This window comes from Ascaphus truei, chromosome 18 (assembly GCF_040206685.1).
Source record: "Ascaphus truei isolate aAscTru1 chromosome 18, aAscTru1.hap1, whole genome shotgun sequence".
Classification (NCBI taxonomy): domain Eukaryota; kingdom Metazoa; phylum Chordata; class Amphibia; order Anura; family Ascaphidae; genus Ascaphus; species Ascaphus truei.
The window spans coordinates 34,193,077-34,216,090 of record NC_134500.1 but is presented as its reverse complement, the minus strand read 5'-3'; the positions used below and the strand labels follow the sequence as shown (position 1 = coordinate 34,216,090).

General features: G+C 44.4%; 1 protein-coding gene across 4 annotated transcripts in view; it reads right to left on the bottom strand.

The window, feature by feature from the left end:
- Positions 1-1,720: 1,720 nt before the first annotated feature.
- Positions 1,721-23,014, bottom strand: part of LOC142469141 (uncharacterized) — a 160,481-nt gene continuing 139,187 nt past the window's right edge. For 3 of the 4 annotated variants that reach the window (XM_075576080.1, XM_075576078.1, XM_075576079.1), the window contains exons 12-13: positions 5,384-5,464; positions 1,721-2,340 (exon numbers count right to left, since the gene is read on the bottom strand). In XM_075576080.1, coding sequence (XP_075432195.1) covers positions 5,395-5,464 — 70 coding nt within the window. In that variant the 3' untranslated portion in view covers positions 1,721-2,340; positions 5,384-5,394. The remainder of the gene's footprint in view (positions 2,341-5,383; positions 5,465-23,014) is intronic. The other variant, XM_075576081.1, reaches the window with a different exon arrangement.

The following is a 23,014-nucleotide window of genomic DNA, read 5'->3' as shown; positions in this document are numbered from 1 at the left end:
TTCAATGGACGTCTATCAATTCATGGGAAGTCAGAGATTCCTTCAGGTTATATAAATCTGTTTATTTATATAGATACATACATATACATATATATATTTTTTGTTTTCAAATTACATGTATACATTTGTTACAATTTTTTATTTTTTTGGAGACACAATATCGAGAATAGCATTATTCATTTCAGTACAATTATTCTCGGGCATAATTGTGGTTTTCTTTATACCATTATGTTTTCCACATCAACATCTTTTTTTTACCAACAATGGTTACATATTCTTGGTCATTTTGTTGTCTTTGTCTCTCCCGGGTGGAAGTTCAATGTGTTCTGCATGCCAGGTGACCCTTGCTGCAAGGAGTTATGTTTCTTGTTTTTATCTTGTATATTTGCTTCTTTTAAAATGTCTCACATAGTTTAATAGGGGTTTGTTCATGTGTAGAGTTGTGGCCTCTTTGTTGATACACGGTCTTGTCAGATCAGCTACAGTGTGATACAAATCTGTAGCCAATTGTGCAATTTTATATTGTCTTATCTGCAGCGGCCTCCCTGATGATTGACAGCTGAGACCTGCGGGTTTCCGTTGTCACCCACCTGGTCTCAGACAATCAGTGGGAACAGGTGTTGCTGGCGCGAAGAGACTGCTATTTAAAGATCGGTTAGCCAGAGCACAGGCCACTCTTTGATAAAGCGCCTTCACGTCGAGAAACGCGTCGGAGGACCTGTTTTGTGTTTGCTTGGCCTATTACATCATTTTATTTTTACCCTCCTCCAGCCCTCCATCTTTTTTGCTGTGCTCATTCTCTCTCCCACCACCACAATTCTCATACTGTAATTGTATGTTCTTGTAACCCCTTTTCTGTAATCTAAGCACTGTTATTTTTATGTATATTAAACCATTGAATAAGTGATGTTTTGGGGCTCTGAATGAACTTTTGCACACACTGGAGAGTATTTTCATTTTCGGACACATTTTGCTACAACAGATTTTTGTGTGTTAAGTGCATAGTTTTTTCTATAATTAACAGGAACCTGAGACCTTGTCAGATATATTAATTATATATATTTGCATATCTCGGGTGGTGGCAGCGTATAGATGATTGCTTTGAGTAAGGGGTTAATATTAACTCATTGGAGGTACCTTCCGCAGGAGAAGGTGAAGTGGCTAGAGTAGCCGTGTGTATTAACCATGGTTGCATATCTAAGTCAAATGCTCACTTGTGTGCTGTTCTTGACAGGTGGTATATGTGGACGGATGGAGGTGAGATATTGTTCATTTGAGGGACCTTCACGAACGTGAAAAGTGGGCCAGCTAGGTAGCTGTGTATTAACCCTTGTCCCGTAAGCAATTCACATGCTCACAGGTGTGCCGTACATAACACCGATTCTACAAACTGTCTACAGGAGGCATCGGGGGGGACGGGAGATACAGGGGGACAAAAAGCACGGGGGACTGGGGGCATGGGCCATGGGGAGACGAGAGAACAGGAGGGACGGGACACGGGAAGCACAAGGTGATGGGAGGCACAGGGGGACAGGAAGCACGGGGGAACAGGAGGCACGGGGGGGGACGGAGGCATGGGTGGGGGGACGGGAGGCACAGGACAGTGACCATAAAATAACGTATAGGACACAGACGGTGACAGATAATAAAATGGGGGGATGTTTTCAGTGCAGTGATACACAGATACACGGACACACGGAATAAAGACACAGCCTAAATCTGACGAGAAATTAATAATATTTATTTCAACTTTAATGTATCCAACGAGTTGCAATTCTGTACTAATGTGTGGTAATAATCCTGTGTCATTGTGTTATAAACACTAATACCGGTGTGATTGTGAATGTCTCAGAGTGTGTTAATAATTCTGATTGTGTGTTATCGATTGTAAATCGGATTGTGTGCCTCTGATTGTGTTACCGATTGTAAATCTGATTGTGGTACTGATTGGGTTACCGATTGTAAATCTGATTGCATTTTACTGATCCTGAGTGAATTAGATTGTGTTATTGATTGTGAGTGAACCTCTGATTGTTACCGATTGTGTAGCTCTAATTGTGTTACTCATTGTGAATCTCTGTGTGTAACGGCCTGTGAATGTCTCACATATTGCACCTACAGGAAACACCACACATCCTCGTGCGTCCGCTCCGCCGTGCTTGTGTGTCCGTGATTTTGCATCGCGGTATTTTGTTTTTCTGCCACGCTCCTGCTCTCCAATCCACGAAACGCGTCTCGTCTCCGTCCATCTCCGCTCTCCCGGGCCGCGCCCTGCCGAGGAACCCTGCGCACGTTAGAGGCACCTCCACGTTTTAGGGCTAAGGGTAGCGGCGGGTTACTCTACGGAAGAGGGAATCATGGAGCAGGTGTAAAACATGGCACCCTCCCATAGCAGAGAGACTCACAGCACACGGCAAACCCATGTATGTATCAGTATTTACCCGTGTTAGACACTTTTGGCAGGGACAAGCCCACGTAGCCTCAAAGTGACGCGTTTGACGTGTTAAAAAAACAACGGGTTTCCTGCCTCACGCCCCCAGATTAATACTCTTTTCGTGGGCGCGGATCCCAGGAATTTATTCTAGTAACCAGCGCCGTGTGATTGGAAGATAAAAAGGTGCAATTCTGCGCAGATTAAAAACAAAACGCGTCAATCTCAGCTCCAGGGACCCCGCGTTTCCTGGGATTGTTACCGGGGACGGAGCCGCCCGCGCCCCAACTGTCCCCTCCAGGGACCCCGCGTTTCCTGGGATTGTTACCGGGGACGGAGCCGCCCGCGCCCCAACTGTCCCCTCCAGGGGAAACCAAACAGAGGATTATATCCCGCGGAGCAATAGGTAACGGCCGTAAGGTACCGCCAGCCCCTTCTCCAGTGTCTCAGGGAGCCGGGGACACACACAGCTGGAGGGATCCCCCCGCTTCTCCATCGCTGGACAGAAAACAAACCTAACCGCACTAATAACAAAGCCGTGTCTGCTTTCCTTTATTGGGATGAAGTTACAAACGACATTTCTTGGCGCTCTCTGTGCAGGGGGGAGGGGGGGATTAGTTACCCCATAACCCTGTCACTGCCATTACTACACGTTGCCCCTAGGAGGGACTGACCCCTTAACCCTGTCACTGCCATTAGTACACTTTGTACCTAGGAGAGACTAACCCTTTAACCCTGTCACTGCCATTAGTATACTTTGTACCTAGGAGACACTGACCCCTTAACCATGTCACTGCCATTAGTATACTTTGTACCTAGGAGACACTGACCCCTTAACCATGTCACTGCCATTAGTACACTTTGTACCTAGGAGACACTGACCCCTTAACCATGTCACTGCCATTAGTACACTTTGCCCCTAGGAGGGACTGACCCCTTAACCATGTCACTGCCATTAGTACACTTTGTACCTAGGAGACACTGACCCCTTAACCATGTCACTGCCATTAGTACACTTTGTACCTAGGAGACACTGACCCCTTAACCCTGTCACTGCCATTAGTACACTTTGTACCTAGGAGACACTGACCCCTTAACCCTGTCACTGCCATTAGTACACTTTGCCCCTAGGAGGGACTGACCCCTTAACCCTGTCACTGCCATTAGTACCCTTTTTGTAGAAGGAAGATAACTAACATTAAGTAGTTTTTTTGCCATCTAACAGGGATTGCACTTTTAACTTTAGGCCAATAGACAGATTCTGGTGTCTAGGCCTTCAGGCTGTGGTACCAATGGCAAAGTATTCATTACTAAAAGAGACAGCGCCATCTAGTGTGCTAAAGTATCAACTTATCGCCCGCAACAAGTGCCCATTAAAATTGCTCCAACAAATGTTTTATAACTCCCAGCAGCGTCAGGGACGGAGCGCAGACAGATGAGTGTCAAAGCTGCCTCTGAGCGGGGCCTCGGACTCTGCACTTTGTGCTGTGTAATGCTGCAGGAAAAATGGTTTGGAAGCTATTTGGAAGGTATTCAGTGTCCGTCTCCCCCCCCCCTACCCTGTGTGCACCAATCCCCCCCATACTGCTTATTTCTATCCCCCTTATTTGTATATGTATGGGAGCTGGGGGTCCCCCCCGCCCCTGAGCTGTGACACGCTACTTTCAGCTCCAGAGACCCCCTGATTCTCCAAACACGTCAAAGTAGTTCATTTACGTATCCTCCGGGAGAACAAAATGGCGCTTTTCATGAGTCACATGCATGGGCCAATAAGAAACCACCACGTCACTGCTGCACATTCCCATTGGCTGGTGGCATGCGAGGGACTGAAATACCAGGCTGTACCGGCGACCTTTGGTGGGAAGGGTCACGCATGAGTTTAAAGGGCCAGTCCTTCCGAGGAGCAAAATGGCCGACTGACTGTGGCATATTTAACCCTGGAGTGCCAGTAGCATATTAAATGGGCTAAATGTAGCCGACTGGCACTACTTTATTAATAACGGTTCCATATCAGCACGAGAGTCTCTTGTGCGATAAAACCGCTGATTCAGGCTATTATCCTTCTTTATCTCTGTGGCAGCCAAAGGGGAATCACTATCGTCGGGGATCAGAATTAATATGGCCCGAAGAAAACAGAAACCCGCCCATGTGCACACAGCAATTGTTACTTTTAGAGGACTCAATAGGAAACCGATTACGTTTAAAACAACTCTTGTCGCAATGTGGCACTGTCCCTTTAAAACAAGGTGGCGATCTTTACGGAAAGCCGCCCCTAATGCGCAAGGTTTGGTGGTGAGAGGGGTCAGTGGAATGGGGTTACTAGGGAATTCTGCGCCTCGATCGGGGGAGAAGGTGCCTCTTCCCAGTGCCGGGGAGTATTTCCCATCCGTTGCTGTGATTGAGTAGGACCTGTTAGGAAATGATATCACCCCACTGCTAAGGTGCCTGCTCCTGTTCTGAGGTCACTTCCTGTGGCTGGAATGACATCACAGGAAGCAGAGTGTCTGCCGGGTACCCCAGGGCCCCCAAACCTGGGACATTAACCCCCAGAGTTACGTCCCATAGATGAACATGGAGGGGTCCCCCGTAATCTGAACCATTGTCAGCTCCGGAGACCCCCCGCTTCCCGAGATACTTCCAGTTCTCAGTGCCGGCGTCTCCTCCCACTACTGGGCAATAATGGTCGCCACGCCGCTGACCAATCGGAAGCAGCGACATCGCGGCTTCCTATTGGGTGGCCGCGGGCGCCATCTTTGGAAAATCAGGAAGTATTAGGCACTGATTCTGTTCCCAGCTTTCACTAACTCCAGTCCCACTGGGTCCAGCATGCATGCACCTTGCCTTATATCTATAGTGAGAGCCTAATGGGTATCGGTACCCTTGGACTGTAAGTAAAAGTACTGCCACCCCCAGCACACGTTCGCCCCGGTGTGGGATGTCGGGAGTCCTTACACTGACGGCGGTTACTTCTTCACGCTGACGCTCCGGCGGGACACCGTCTTTGCGCTGTTTGCGTATTTCTGCTTATCCTTCCTGCAGAAAAACAAGAGACAGTCCTGTAAGTCCCAATGTGGGGGGGAGGGGGGCTGTCAATCAAGTGTTTACTCCGCCTCTAGCGCACCCTATCCCGGTTACAGCCAAAGCAGAGGAGATCACCCCCCTCCCGAGTCTCCGCATCCCCAGGCTCACACTGACATTAATAAAGGATTTAATAATACTTGTAGTGTCTGATTTTTGGTAGAAAAACTCCAATCTCCCCAGATCTAATCATATAAGCGCATTCTGCTTATATGACTGCAAGGTTACATAGTTACAAATAGTAGTTACATAGTTACAAACAGTAGTTACATAGTTACAAACAGTCGTTACACACAGTAGTTACATAGTTACATACAGTAGTTACATAGTTACAAACAGTAGTTACATACAGTAGTTACATAGTTACATACAGTAGTTACATAGTTACATACAGTAGTTACAAAGTAGAGGAGGTTGAAAAAGTTGAACCTATGCTAAATTTAGACGGCAGATACTTTATCCTATATCCGTACTTACAGTATATTGATCCAGAGGAAGGCAAACACAAAACCCCAGTGACACATTATCCAATGATATCTCATAAGGGGAAAATAAATTCCTTCCTGACCCCAAGAATTGGCAATCAGATTACTCCCTGGATCAGCATCCTTCCCTTGTTTACTTATTTGGTATATCCCTGTATACCTTTCCTTTCTAAAAAGATGTCCAACCTTTTTTTGAACGAATCTATTGTATCTGCCATCACAGTCTCCATGGGTAATGAATCCAACATTGTAAATGCCCTTACTGTAAAGAACCCTTTCCTTTGTTGCTGGTGAAATCTCCTTTCCTCCAACCTTAAGGGATGGCCCCGAGTCCTTTGTACTGCCCGTGGGATGAATAGTTCTTTGAAAAGCTCCTTGTACTGTCCCCGAATATATTTGTATATAGTTATCATATCCCCTATTAGACGCCTCTTTTCTAATGTAAATAAATCTAATTTAGACAGCCTCTCCTCATGAGTTAGATTGTCCATCCCCTTTATTCATTTGGTGGCTCTTCTTTGCACTCTCTATATTCCCAGAATGTATTTTCTAAGAAGTGGTGCCCAAAATTGTACTCCATAATAAAGGTGAGGTCCCGTGTATGGAGTACAGTTTTGGGTACCACTCCATAGAAAAGTTATTTATGGCTATTACCTCTCACAGCCGCACTGCGCTGAGGAATATATTAGTACTGATATTACCTCTCACTGCGGCACTGCGCTGAGGAATATATTAGTACTGATATTACCTCTCACTGCCGCACTGCGCTGAGGAATATATTAGTACTGATATTACCTCTCACAGCCGCACTGCGCTGAGGAATATATTAGTAGTGATATTACCTCTCACTGCCGCACTGCGCTGAGGAATATATTAGTACTGATATTACCTCTCACTGCCGCACTGCGCTGAGGAATATATTAGTACTGATATTACCTCTCACAGCCGCACTGCTCTGAGGAATATATTAGTAGTGATATTACCTCTCACTGCCGCACTGCGCTAGGAATATATTAGTACTGCTATTACCTCTCACTGCGACACTGCACTGAGGAATATATTAGTACTGATATTACCTCTCACAGCCGCACTGCGCTGAGGAATATATTAGTACTGATATTACCTCTCACTGCGGCACTGCGCTAGGAATATATTAATACTGATACTACCTCTCACTGCGGCACTGCGCTGAGGAATATATTAGTACTGATATTACCTCACACTGCGGCATTGCGCTGAGGAATATATTAGTACTGATATTACCTCTCACTGCCACACTGCGCTGAGGAATATATTAGTACTGATATTACCTCTCACTGCGGCACTGCGCTAGGAATATATTAGTACTGATATTACCTCTCACTGCGGCACTGCGCTGGGAATATATTAGTACTGATATTACCTCTCACTGCCGCACTGCGCTAGGAATATATTAGTACTGATATTACCTCTCACTGCGGCACTGCGCTAGGAATATATTAGTACTGATATTACCTCTCACAGCCGCACTGCGCTAGGAATATATTAGTACTGATATTACCTCACACTGCCGCACTGCGCTGAGGAATATATTAGTACTGATATTACCTCTCACTGCGGCACTGCGCTAGGAATATTTTAGTACTGATATCACCTCTCACTGCGGCACTGCGCTAGGAATATATTAGTACTGATATTACCTCTCACTGCGGCACTGCGCTGAGGAATATATTAGTACAGATATTACCTCTCACTGCCGCACTGCGCTAGGAATATATTAGTATTGATATTACCTCTAACTGCTGCACTGCGCTGAGGAATATATTAGTACTGATATTACCTCTCACTGCGGCACTGCGCTGAGGAATATATTGGTACTGATATTACCTCTCACTGCCGCACTGCGCTGAGGAATATATTAGTACTGATATTACCTCTCACTGCGGCACTGCGCTTAGGAATATATTAGTACTGATATTACCTCTCACTGCAGCACTGTGCTAGGAATATATTAGTACTGATATTACCTCTCACTGCCGCACTGCGCTGAGGAATATATTAGTACTGATATTACCTCTCACTGCCGCACTGCGCTAGGAATATATTAGTACTGATATTACCTCTCACTGCGGCACTGCGCTGAGGAATATATTGGTACTGATATTACCTCTCACTGCGGCACTGCGCTGAGGAATATATTAGTATTAATATTACCTCTCACTGCGCTGAGGAATATATTAGTACTGATATTACCTCTCACTGCAGCACTGTGCTAGGAATATATTAGTACTGATATTACCTCTCACTGCCGCACTGCGCTGGGAATATATTAGTACTGATATTACCTCTCACTGCCGCACTGCGCTAGGAATATATTAGTACTGATATTACCTCTCACTGCGGCACTGCGCTAGGAATATATTAGTACTGATACTACCTCTCACTGCGGCACTGCACTGAGGAATATATGAGTACTGATATTACCTCACACTGCGGCACTGCGCTGAGGAATATATTAATACTGATACTACCTCTCACTGCGGCACTGCGCTGAGGAATATATTAGTACTGATATTACCTCTCACTGCGGCACTGCGCTAGGAATATATTAGTACTGATATTACCTCTCACTGCGGCACTGCGCTGAGGAATATATTAGTACTGATATTACCTCACACTGCCGCACTGCGCTAGGAATATATTAGTACTGATATTACCTCTCACTGCAGCACTGCGCTGAGGAATATATTAATATTGATATTACCTCTAACTGTGGCACTGCGCTGAGGAATATATTGGTACTGATATTACCTCTCACTGCGCTGAGGAATATATTAGTACTGATATTACCTCTCACTGCCGCACTGCGCTGAGGAATATATTAGTACTGATATTACCTCACACTGCGGCACTGCGCTAGGAATATATTAGTACTGATATTACCTCTCACTGCGCTGAGGAATATATTAGTACTGATATTACCTCTCACTGCCGCACTGCGCTGAGGAATATATTAGTACTGATATTACCTCTCACTGCGGCACTGCGCTAGGAATATATTAGTACTGATATTACCTCTCACTGCGCTGAGGAATATATTAGTACTGATATTACCTCTCACTGCCGCACTGTGCTAGGAATATATTAGTACTGATATTACCTCTCACTGCGGCACTGCGCTAGGAATATATTAGTACTGATATTACCTCACACTGCGCCACTGCGCTGAGGAATATATTAGTACTGATATTACCTTTTACTGCCGCACTGCGCTAGGAATATATTAGTACTGATATTACCTCTCACTGCGGCACTGCGCTGAGGAATATATTAGCACTGATATTACCTCTCACTGCCGCACTGCGCTAGGAATATATTAGTACTGATATTACCTCTCACTGCGGCACTGCGCTAGGAATATATTAGTACTGATATTACCTCTCACTGCGCTAGGAATATATTAGTACTGATATTACCTCACACGGCGGCACTGCGCTGAGGAATATATTAGTACTGATACTACCTCTCACTGCGGCACTGCGCTAGGAATATATTAGTACGGATATTACCTCTCACAGCCGCACTGTGCTAGGAATATATTAGTACTGATATTACCTCTCACTGCGGCACTGCGCTAGGAATATATTAGTACTGATATTACCTCTCACTGCCGCACTGCGCTGAGGAATATATTAGTACTGATATTACCTCTCACTGCCGCACTGCGCTGAGGAATATATTAGTACTGATATTACCTCTCACTGCCGCACTGCGCTAGGAATATATTAGTACTGATATTACCTCTCACTGCGGCACTGCGCTGAGGAATATATTAGTACTGATATTACCTCTCACTGCCGCACTGCGCTGAAGAATATATTAGTACTGATATTACCTCTCACAGCCGCACTGCGCTAGGAATATATTAGTACTGATATTACCACTAACTGCGGCACTGCGCTAGGAATATATTAGTACTAATATTACCTCTAACTGCGGCACTGCGCTGAGCAATATATTAGTACTGATATTACCTCTCACTGCCACACTGCGCTGAGGAATATATTAGTACTGATACAACCTCTCACTGCGCTAGGAATATTAGTACTGATATTACCTCTCACTGCCGCACTGCGCTGAGGAATATATTAGTATTGATATTACCTCTCACTGCGGCACTGCGCTGAGGAATATATTAGTACTGAAATTAACTCTCACTGCCGCACTGCGCTGAGGAATATATTAGTACTGATATTACCTCTCACTGCGGCACTGCGCTGAGAAATATATTAGTACTGATATTACCTCTCACTGCCACACTGCGCTGAGGAATATATTAGTACTGATACTACCTCTCACTGCGGCACTGCGCTAGGAATATATTAGTACTGATATTACCTCTCACTGCCGCACTGCGCTAGGAATATATTAGTACTGAAATTAACTCTCACTGCCGCACTGCGCTGAGGAATATATTAGTACTGATATTACCTCTCACTGCGGCACTGCGCTGAGAAATATATTAGTACTGATATTACCTCTCACTGCGGCACTGCGCTGAGGAATATATTAGTACTGATATTACCTCTCACTGCGGCACTGCGCTGAGGAATATATTAGTACTGATATTACCTCTCACAGCCGCACTGCGCTAGGAATATATTAGTACTGATATTACCTCTCACTGCCGCACTGCGCTGAAGAATATATTAGTACTGATATTACCTCTCACAGCCGCACTGCGCTACGAATATATTAGTACTGATATTACCTCTCACAGCCGCACTGCGCTAGGAATATATTAGTACTGATATTACCTCTCACTGCCGCACTGCGCTGAGGAATATATTAGTACTGATATTACCTCTCACTGCCGCACTGCGCTAGGAATATATTAGTACTGATATTACCTCTCACAGCGGCACTGCGCTGAGGAATATATTAGTACTGATATAACCTCTCACTGCCGCACTGCGCTGAGGAATATATTAGTGCTGATATTACCTCTCACTGCGGCACTGCGCTGAGAAATATATTAGTACTGATATTACCTCACACTGCCGCACTGTGCTAGGAATATATTAGTACTGATATTACCTCTCACTGCGGCACTGCGCTGAGGAATATATTAGTACTGAAATTAACTCTCACTGCCGCACTGCGCTGAGGAATATATTAGTACTGATATTACCTCTCACTGCGGCACTGCGCTGAGAAATATATTAGTACTGATATTACCTCTCACTGCCACACTGCACTGAGGAATATATTAGTACTGATACTACCTCTCACTGCGGCACTGCGCTAGGAATATATTAGTACTGATATTACCTCTCACTGCCGCACTGCGCTAGGAATATATTAGTACTGAAATTAACTCTCACTGCCGCACTGCGCTGAGGAATATATTAGTACTGATATTACCTCTCACTGCGGCACTGCGCTGAGAAATATATTAGTACTGATATTACCTCTCACTGCGGCACTGCGCTGAGGAATATATTAGTACTGATATTACCTCTCACTGCGGCACTGCGCTGAGGAATATATTAGTACTGATATTACCTCTCACAGCCGCACTGCGCTAGGAATATATTAGTACTGATATTACCTCTCACTGCCGCACTGCGCTGAAGAATATATTAGTACTGATATTACCTCTCACAGCCGCACTGCGCTACGAATATATTAGTACTGATATTACCTCTCACTGCGGCACTGCGCTGAGGAATATATTAGTACTGATATTACCTCTCACTGCGGCACTGCGCTGAGGAATATATTAGTACTGATATTACCTCTCACTGCGGCACTGCGCTGAGGAATATATTAGTACTGATATTACCTCACACTGCCGCACTGCGCTAGGAATATATTAGTACTGATATTACCTCTCACTGTGGCACTGCGCTGAGGAATATATTAGTACTGATATTACCTCTCACAGCGGCACTGCGCTGAGGAATATATTAGTACTGATATTACCTCTCACTGCCGTACTGCGCTGAGGAATATATTAGTACTGATATTACCTCACACTGCCGCACTGTGCTAGGAATATATTAGTACTGATATTACCTCACACTGCCGCACTGTGCTAGGAATATATTAGTACTGATATTACCTCTCACTGCCGCACTGCGCTAGGAATATATTAGTACTGATATTACCTCACACTCCGGCACTGCGCTAGGAATATATTAGTACTGATATTACCTCTCACTGCGGCACTGCGCTGAGGAATATATTAGTACTGATATTACCTCTCACTGCGGCACTGCGCTGAGGAATATATTAGTACTGATATTACCTCTCACTGCCGCACTGCGCTGAGGAATATATTAGTACTGATATTACCTCTCACTGCCGCACTGCGCTGAGGAATATATTAGTACTGATATTACCTCTCACTGCCGCACTGCGCTAGGAATATATTAGAACTGGTATTACCTCTCACTGCGGCACTGCGATGAGGAATATATTAGTACTGATATTACCTCACACTGCGGCACTGCGCTGAGGAATATATTAGTACTGATATTACCTCTCACTGCGGCACTGCGCTAGGAATATATTAGTACTGATATTACCTCACACTGCGGCACTGCGCTGAGGAATATATTAGTACTGATATTACCTCACACTGCCGCACTGCGCTAGGAATATATTAGTACTGATATTACCTCACACTGCCGCACTGTGCTAGGAATATATTAGTACTGATATTACCTCTCACTGCCGCACTGCGCTAGGAATATATTAGTACTGATATTACCTCACACTCCGGCACTGCGCTAGGAATATATTAGTACTGATATTACCTCTCACTGCGGCACTGCGCTGAGGAATATATTAGTACTGATATTACCTCTCACTGCCGCACTGCGCTGAGGAATATATTAGTACTGATATTACCTCTCACTGCCGCACTGCGCTGAGGAATATATTAGTACTGATATTACCTCTCAGAGCCGCACTGCGCTGAGGAATATATTAGTACTGATATTACCTCTCACTGCCGCACTGCGCTAGGAATATATTAGAACTGGTATTACCTCTCACTGCGGCACTGCGATGAGGAATATATTAGTACTGATATTACCTCACACTGCGGCACTGCGCTGAGGAATATATTAGTACTGATATTACCTCTCACTGCGGCACTGCGCTAGGAATATATTAGTACTGATATTACCTCACACTGCGGCACTGCGCTGAGGAATATATTAGTACTGATATTACCTCTCACTGCGGCATATATTAGTACTGATATTACCTCTCACTGCCGCACTGCGCTGAGGAATATATTAGTACTGATATTACCTCACACTGCGGCACTGCGCTGAGGAATATATTAGTACTGAAATTACCTCTCACTGCGCTGAGGAATATATTAGTACTGATATTACCTCTCACTTCGGCACTGCGCTAGGAATATATTAGTACTGATATTACCTCTCACTGCGGCACTGCGCTAGGAATATATTAGTACTGATATTACCTCACACTGCGGCACTGCGCTGAGGAATATATTAGTACTGATATTACCTCTCACTGCGGCACTGCGCTGAGGAATATATTAGTACTGATATTACCTCTCACTGCCGCACTGCGCTGAGGAATATATTAGTACTGATATTACCTCTCACTGCCGCACTGCGCTGAGGAATATATTAGTACTGATATTACCTCTCACTGCGGCACTGCGCTTAGGAATATATTAGTACTGATATTACCTCTCACTGCCGCACTGCGCTAGGAATATATTAGTACTGATATTACCTCTCACTGCCGCACTGCGCTAGGAATATATTAGTACTGATATTACCTCTCACTGCCGCACTGCGCTAGGAATATATTAGTACTGATATTACCTCTCACTGCCGCACTGTGCTAGGAATATATTAGTACTGATATTACCTCTCACTGCGGCACTGCGCTGAGGAATATATTAGTACTGATATTACCTCTCACTGCGGCACCCTGCTAGGAATATATTAGTACTGATACTACCTCTCACAGCCGCACTGCGCTAGGAATATACTAGTACTGATATTACCTCTTACTGCCGCACTGCGCTGAGGAATATATTAGTACTGATATTACCTCTCACTGCGGCACTGCGCTAGGAATATATTAGTACTGAAATTACCTCTCACTGCGCTGAGGAATATATTAGTACTGATATTACCTCTCACTTCGGCACTGCGCTAGGAATATATTAGTACTGATATTACCTCTCACTGCGGCACTGCGCTGAGGAATATATTAGTACTGATATTACCTCTCACTGCCGCACTGCGCTAGGAATATATTAGTACTGATATTACCTCTCACTGCGGCACCCTGCTAGGAATATATTAGTACTGATATTACCTCTCACTGCCACACTGCGCTGAGGAATATATTAGTACTGATACTACCTCTCACTGCGGCACTGCGCTAGGAATATATTAGTACTGATATTACCTCTCACTGCCGCACTGCGCTAGGAATATATTAGTACTGAAATTAACTCTCACTGCCGCACTGCGCTGAGGAATATATTAGTACTGATATTACCTCTCACTGCGGCACTGCGCTGAGAAATATATTAGTACTGATATTACCTCTCACTGCCACACTGCACTGAGGAATATATTAGTACTGATACTACCTCTCACTGCGGCACTGCGCTAGGAATATATTAGTACTGATATTACCTCTCACTGCCGCACTGCGCTAGGAATATATTAGTACTGAAATTAACTCTCACTGCCGCACTGCGCTGAGGAATATATTAGTACTGATATTACCTCTCACTGCGGCACTGCGCTGAGAAATATATTAGTACTGATATTACCTCTCACTGCGGCACTGCGCTGAGGAATATATTAGTACTGATATTACCTCTCACTGCGGCACTGCGCTGAGGAATATATTAGTACTGATATTACCTCTCACAGCCGCACTGCGCTAGGAATATATTAGTACTGATATTACCTCTCACTGCCGCACTGCGCTGAAGAATATATTAGTACTGATATTACCTCTCACAGCCGCACTGCGCTACGAATATATTAGTACTGATATTACCTCTCACTGCGGCACTGCGCTGAGGAATATATTAGTACTGATATTACCTCTCACTGCGGCACTGCGCTGAGGAATATATTAGTACTGATATTACCTCTCACTGCGGCACTGCGCTGAGGAATATATTAGTACTGATATTACCTCACACTGCCGCACTGCGCTAGGAATATATTAGTACTGATATTACCTCTCACTGTGGCACTGCGCTGAGGAATATATTAGTACTGATATTACCTCTCACAGCGGCACTGCGCTGAGGAATATATTAGTACTGATATTACCTCTCACTGCCGTACTGCGCTGAGGAATATATTAGTACTGATATTACCTCACACTGCCGCACTGTGCTAGGAATATATTAGTACTGATATTACCTCACACTGCCGCACTGTGCTAGGAATATATTAGTACTGATATTACCTCTCACTGCCGCACTGCGCTAGGAATATATTAGTACTGATATTACCTCACACTCCGGCACTGCGCTAGGAATATATTAGTACTGATATTACCTCTCACTGCGGCACTGCGCTGAGGAATATATTAGTACTGATATTACCTCTCACTGCGGCACTGCGCTGAGGAATATATTAGTACTAATATTACCTCTCACTGCCGCACTGCGCTGAGGAATATATTAGTACTGATATTACCTCTCACTGCCGCACTGCGCTGAGGAATATATTAGTACTGATATTACCTCTCACTGCCGCACTGCGCTAGGAATATATTAGAACTGGTATTACCTCTCACTGCGGCACTGCGATGAGGAATATATTAGTACTGATATTACCTCACACTGCGGCACTGCGCTGAGGAATATATTAGTACTGATATTACCTCACACTGCCGCACTGCGCTAGGAATATATTAGTACTGATATTACCTCACACTGCCGCACTGTGCTAGGAATATATTAGTACTGATATTACCTCTCACTGCCGCACTGCGCTAGGAATATATTAGTACTGATATTACCTCACACTCCGGCACTGCGCTAGGAATATATTAGTACTGATATTACCTCTCACTGCCGCACTGCGCTGAGGAATATATTAGTACTGATATTACCTCTCACTGCCGCACTGCGCTGAGGAATATATTAGTACTGATATTACCTCTCACTGCCGCACTGCGCTAGGAATATATTAGAACTGGTATTACCTCTCACTGCGGCACTGCGATGAGGAATATATTAGTACTGATATTACCTCACACTGAGGCACTGCGCTGAGGAATATATTAGTACTGATATTACCTCACACTGCCGCACTGCGCTAGGAATATATTAGTACTGATATTACCTCACACTGCCGCACTGTGCTAGGAATATATTAGTACTGATATTACCTCTCACTGCCGCACTGCGCTAGGAATATATTAGTACTGATATTACCTCACACTCCGGCACTGCGCTAGGAATATATTAGTACTGATATTACCTCTCACTGCGGCACTGCGCTGAGGAATATATTAGTACTGATATTACCTCTCACTGCCGCACTGCGCTGAGGAATATATTAGTACTGATATTACCTCTCACTGCCGCACTGCGCTGAGGAATATATTAGTACTGATATTACCTCTCAGAGCCGCACTGCGCTGAGGAATATATTAGTACTGATATTACCTCTCACTGCCGCACTGCGCTAGGAATATATTAGAACTGGTATTACCTCTCACTGCGGCACTGCGATGAGGAATATATTAGTACTGATATTACCTCACACTGCGGCACTGCGCTGAGGAATATATTAGTACTGATATTACCTCTCACTGCGGCACTGCGCTAGGAATATATTAGTACTGATATTACCTCACACTGCGGCACTGCGCTGAGGAATATATTAGTACTGATATTACCTCTCACTGCGGCACTGCGCTGAGGAATATATTAGTACTGATATTACCTCTCACTGCCGCACTGCGCTGAGGAATATATTAGTACTGATATTACCTCACACTGCGGCACTGCGCTGAGGAATATATTAGTACTGAAATTACCTCTCACTGCGCTGAGGAATATATTAGTACTGATATTACCTCTCACTTCGGCACTGCGCTAGGAATATATTAGTACTGATATTACCTCTCACTGCGGCACTGCGCTAGGAATATATTAGTACTGATATTACCTCACACTGCGGCACTGCGCTGAGGAATATATTAGTACTGATATTACCTCTCACTGCGGCACTGCGCTGAGGAATATATTAGTACTGATATTACCTCTCACTGCCGCACTGCGCTGAGGAATATATTAGTACTGATATTACCTCTCACTGCCGCACTGCGCTAGGAATATATTAGTACTGGTATTACCTCTCACTGCGGCACTGCGCTGAGGAATATATTAGTACTGATATTACCTCTCACTGCGGCACTGCGCTTAGGAATATATTAGTACTGATATTACCTCTCACTGCCGCACTGCGCTAGGAATATATTAGTACTGATATTACCTCTCACTGCCGCACTGCGCTAGGAATATATTAGTACTGATATTACCTCTCACTGCCGCACTGCGCTAGGAATATATTAGTACTGATATTACCTCTCACTGCCGCACTGTGCTAGGAATATATTAGTACTGATATTACCTCTCACTGCGGCACTGCGCTGAGGAATATATTAGTACTGATATTACCTCTCACTGCGGCACCCTGCTAGGAATATATTAGTACTGATACTACCTCTCACAGCCGCACTGCGCTAGGAATATACTAGTACTGATATTACCTCTTACTGCCGCACTGCGCTGAGGAATATATTAGTACTGATATTACCTCTCACTGCGGCACTGCGCTAGGAATATATTAGTACTGAAATTACCTCTCACTGCGCTGAGGAATATATTAGTACTGATATTACCTCTCACTTCGGCACTGCGCTAGGAATATATTAGTACTGATATTACCTCTCACTGCGGCACTGCGCTGAGGAATATATTAGTACTGATATTACCTCTCACTGCCGCACTGCGCTAGGAATATATTAGTACTGATATTACCTCTCACTGCGGCACCCTGCTAGGAATATATTAGTACTGATATTACCTCTCACTGCCACACTGCGCTGAGGAATATATTAGTACTGATACTACCTCTCACTGCGGCACTGCGCTAGGAATATATTAGTACTGATATTACCTCTCACTGCCGCACTGCGCTAGGAATATATTAGTACTGAAATTAACTCTCACTGCCGCACTGCGCTGAGGAATATATTAGTACTGATATTACCTCTCACTGCGGCACTGCGCTAGGAATATATTAGTACTGATATTACCTCTCACTGCCGCACTGCGCTGAGGAATATATTAGTACTGATATTACCTCTCACTGCGGCACTGCGCTGAGGAATATATTAGTACTGATATTACCTCTCACAGCCGCACTGCGCTAGGAATATATTAGTACTGATATTACCTCTCACTGCCGCACTGCGCTGAAGAATATATTAGTACTGATATTACCTCTCACAGCCGCACTGCGCTACGAATATATTAGTACTGATATTACCTCTCACAGCCGCACTGCGCTAGGAATATATTAGTACTGATATTACCTCTCACTGCCGCACTGCGCTGAGGAATATATTAGTACTCATATTACCTCTCACTGCCGCACTGCGCTGAGGAATATATTAGTACTGATATTACCTCTCACTGCGGCACTGCGCTAGGAATATATTAGTACTGATATTACCTCACACTGCCGCACTGCGCTAGGAATATTAGTACTGATATTACCTCTCACTGTGGCACTGCGCTGAGGAATATATTAGTACTGATATTACCTCTCACAGCGGCACTGCGCTGAGGAATATATTAGTACTGATATTACCTCTCACTGCCGCACTGCGCTGAGGAATATATTAGTGCTGATATTACCTCTCACTGCCGCACTGCGCTAGGAATATATTAGAACTGGTATTACCTCTCACTGCGGCACTGCGCTGAGGAATATATTAGTACTGATACTACCTCACACTGCCGCACTGTGCTAGGAATATATTAGTACTGATATTACCTCTCACAGCGGCACTGCGCTGAGGAATATATTAGTACTGATATTACCTCTCACTGCCGCACTGCGCTGAGGAATATATTAGTGCTGATATTACCTCTCACTGCGGCACTGCGCTAGGAATATATTAGTACTGATATTACCTCACACTGCCGCACTGTGCTAGGAATATATTAGTACTGATATTACCTCTCACTGCGGCACTGCGCTGAGAAATATATTAGTACTGATATTACCTCTCACTGCCACACTGCACTGAGGAATATATTAGTACTGATACTACCTCTCACTGCGGCACTGCGCTAGGAATATATTAGTACTGATATTACCTCTCACTGCCGCACTGCGCTGAATAATATATTAGTACTGATATTACCTCTCACAGCCGCACTGCGCTACGAATATATTAGTACTGATATTACCTCTCACTGCGCTGAGGAATATATTAGTACTGATATTACCTCTCACTGCCGCACTGCGCTGAGGAATATATTAGTACTGATATTACCTCTCACTGCGGCACTGCGCTGAGAAATATATTAGTACTGATATTACCTCTCACTGCGGCACTGCGCTGAGGAATATATTAGTACTGATATTACCTCTCACAGCCGCACTGCGCTAGGAATATATTAGTACTGATATTACCTCTCACTGCCGCACTGCGCTGAAGAATATATTAGTACTGATATTACCTCTCACAGCCGCACTGCGCTAGGAATATATTAGTACTGATATTACCTCTCACTGCCGCACTGCGCTGAGGAATATATTAGTACTGATATTACCTCTCACAGCCGCACTGCGCTAGGAATATATTGGTACTGATATTACCTCTCACTGCCGCACTGCGCTAGGAATATATTAGTACTGATATTACCTCTCACTGTGGCACTGCGCTGAGGAATATATTAGTACTGATATTACCTCTCACTGCGGCACTGCGCTAGGAATATATTAGTACTGATATTACCTCTCACTGCGGCACTGCGCTGAGGAATATATTAGTACTGATATTACCTCTCACAGCGGCACTGCGCTGAGGAATATATTAGTACTGATATTACCTCTCACTGCCGCACTGCGCTGAGGAATATATTAGTACTGATATTACCTCACACTGCCGCACTGCGCTAGGAATATATTAGTACTGATATTACCTCTCACTGCCGCACTGCGCTAGGAATATATTAGTACTGATATTACCTCTCACTGCCGCACTGCGCTGAGGAATATATTAGTACTGATATTACCTCTCACAGCGGCACTGCGCTGAGGAATATATTAGTACTGATATTACCTCTCACTGCCGCACTGCGCTGAGGAATATATTAGTACTGATATTACCTCACACTGCCGCACTGCGCTAGGAATATATTAGTACTGATATTACCTCTCACTGCGCTAGGAATATATTAGTACTGATATTACCTCTCACTGCCGCACTGCGCTGAGGAATATATTAGTACTGATATTACCTCTCACTGCCGCACTGCGCTAGGAATATATTAGTACTGGTATTACCTCTCACTGCGCTGAGGAATATATTAGTACTGATATTACCTCTCACTGCCGCACTGCGCTGAGGAATATATTAGTACTGATATTACCTCTCACTGCGGCACTGCGCTAGGAATATATTAGTACTGATATTACCTCACACTGCGGCACTGCGCTGAGGAATATATTAGTACTGATATTACCTCTCACTGCGGCACTGCGCTGAGGAATATATTAGTACTGATATTACCTCTCACTGTGGCACTGCGATGAGGAATATATTAGTACTGATATTACCTCACACTGCGGCACTGCGCTGAGGAATATATTAGTACTGATATTACCTCTCACTGCGGCACTGCGCTAGGAATATATTAGTACTGATATTACCTCACACTGCGGCACTGCGCTGAGGAATATATTAGTACTGATATTACCTCTCACTGCGGCACTGCGCTGAGGAATATATTAGTACTGATATTACCTCTCACTGCCGCACTGCGCTGAGGAATATATTAGTACTGATATTACCTCTCACTGCGGCACTGCGCTGAGGTATATATTAGTACTGATATTACCTCTCACTGCCGCACTGCGCTGAGGAATATATTAGTACTGATATTACCTCTCACTGCCGCACTGCGCTAGGAATATATTAGTACTGGTATTACCTCTCACTGCGGCACTGCGCTGAGGAATATATTAGTACTGATATTACCTCTCACTGCGGCACTGCGCTGAGGAATATATTAGTACTGATATTACCTCTCACAGCCGCACTGCGCTAGGAATATATTAGTACTGATATTACCTCTCACTGCCGCACTGCGCTGAAGAATATATTAGTACTGATATTACCTCTCACAGCCGCACTGCGCTACGAATATATTAGTACTGATATTACCTCTCACTGCGGCACTGCGCTGAGGAATATATTAGTACTGATATTACCTCTCACTGCGGCACTGCGCTGAGGAATATATTAGTACTGATATTACCTCTCACTGCGGCACTGCGCTGAGGAATATATTAGTACTGATATTACCTCACACTGCCGCACTGCGCTAGGAATATATTAGTACTGATATTACCTCTCACTGTGGCACTGCGCTGAGGAATATATTAGTACTGATATTACCTCTCACAGCGGCACTGCGCTGAGGAATATATTAGTACTGATATTACCTCTCACTGCCGCACTGCGCTGAGGAATATATTAGTACTGATATTACCTCTCACTGCCGCACTGCGCTAGGAATATATTAGTACTGATATTACCTCTCACTGTGGCACTGCGATGAGGAATATATTAGTACTGATATTACCTCACACTGCGGCACTGCGCTGAGGAATATATTAGTACTGATATTACCTCTCACTGCGGCACTGCGCTAGGAATATATTAGTACTGATATTACCTCACACTGCGGCACTGCGCTGAGGAATATATTAGTACTGATATTACCTCTCACTGCGGCACTGCGCTGAGGAATATATTAGTACTGATATTACCTCTCACTGCCGCACTGCGCTGAGGAATATATTAGTACTGATATTACCTCTCACTGCGGCACTGCGCTGAGGTATATATTAGTACTGATATTACCTCTCACTGCCGCACTGCGCTGAGGAATATATTAGTACTGATATTACATCTCACTGCCGCACTGCGCTAGGAATATATTAGTACTGGTATTACCTCTCACTGCGGCACCGCGCTGAGGAATATATTAGTACTGATATTACCTCTCACTGCGGCACTGCGCTGAGGAATATATTAGTACTGATATTACCTCTCACAGCCGCACTGCGCTAGGAATATATTAGTACTGATATTACCTCTCACTGCGGCACTGCGCTGAGGAATATATTAGTACTGATATTACCTCTCACTGCGGCACTGCGCTGAGGAATATATTAGTACTGATATTACCTCTCACTGCGGCACTGCGCTGAGGAATATATTAGTACTGATATTACCTCACACTGCCGCACTGCGCTAGGAATATATTAGTACTGATATTACCTCTCACTGTGGCACTGCGCTGAGGAATATATTAGTACTGATATTACCTCTCACAGCGGCACTGCGCTGAGGAATATATTAGTACTGATATTACCTCTCACTGCCGCACTGCGCTGAGGAATATATTAGTACTGATATTACCTCACACTGCCGCACTGTGCTAGGAATATATTAGTACTGATATTACCTCACACTGCCGCACTGTGCTAGGAATATATTAGTACTGATATTACCTCTCACTGCCGCACTGCGCTAGGAATATATTAGTACTGATATTACCTCACACTCCGGCACTGCGCTAGGAATATATTAGTACTGATATTACCTCTCACAGCGGCACTGCGCTGAGGAATATATTAGTACTGATATTACCTCTCACTGCCGCACTGCGCTGAGGAATATATTAGTACTG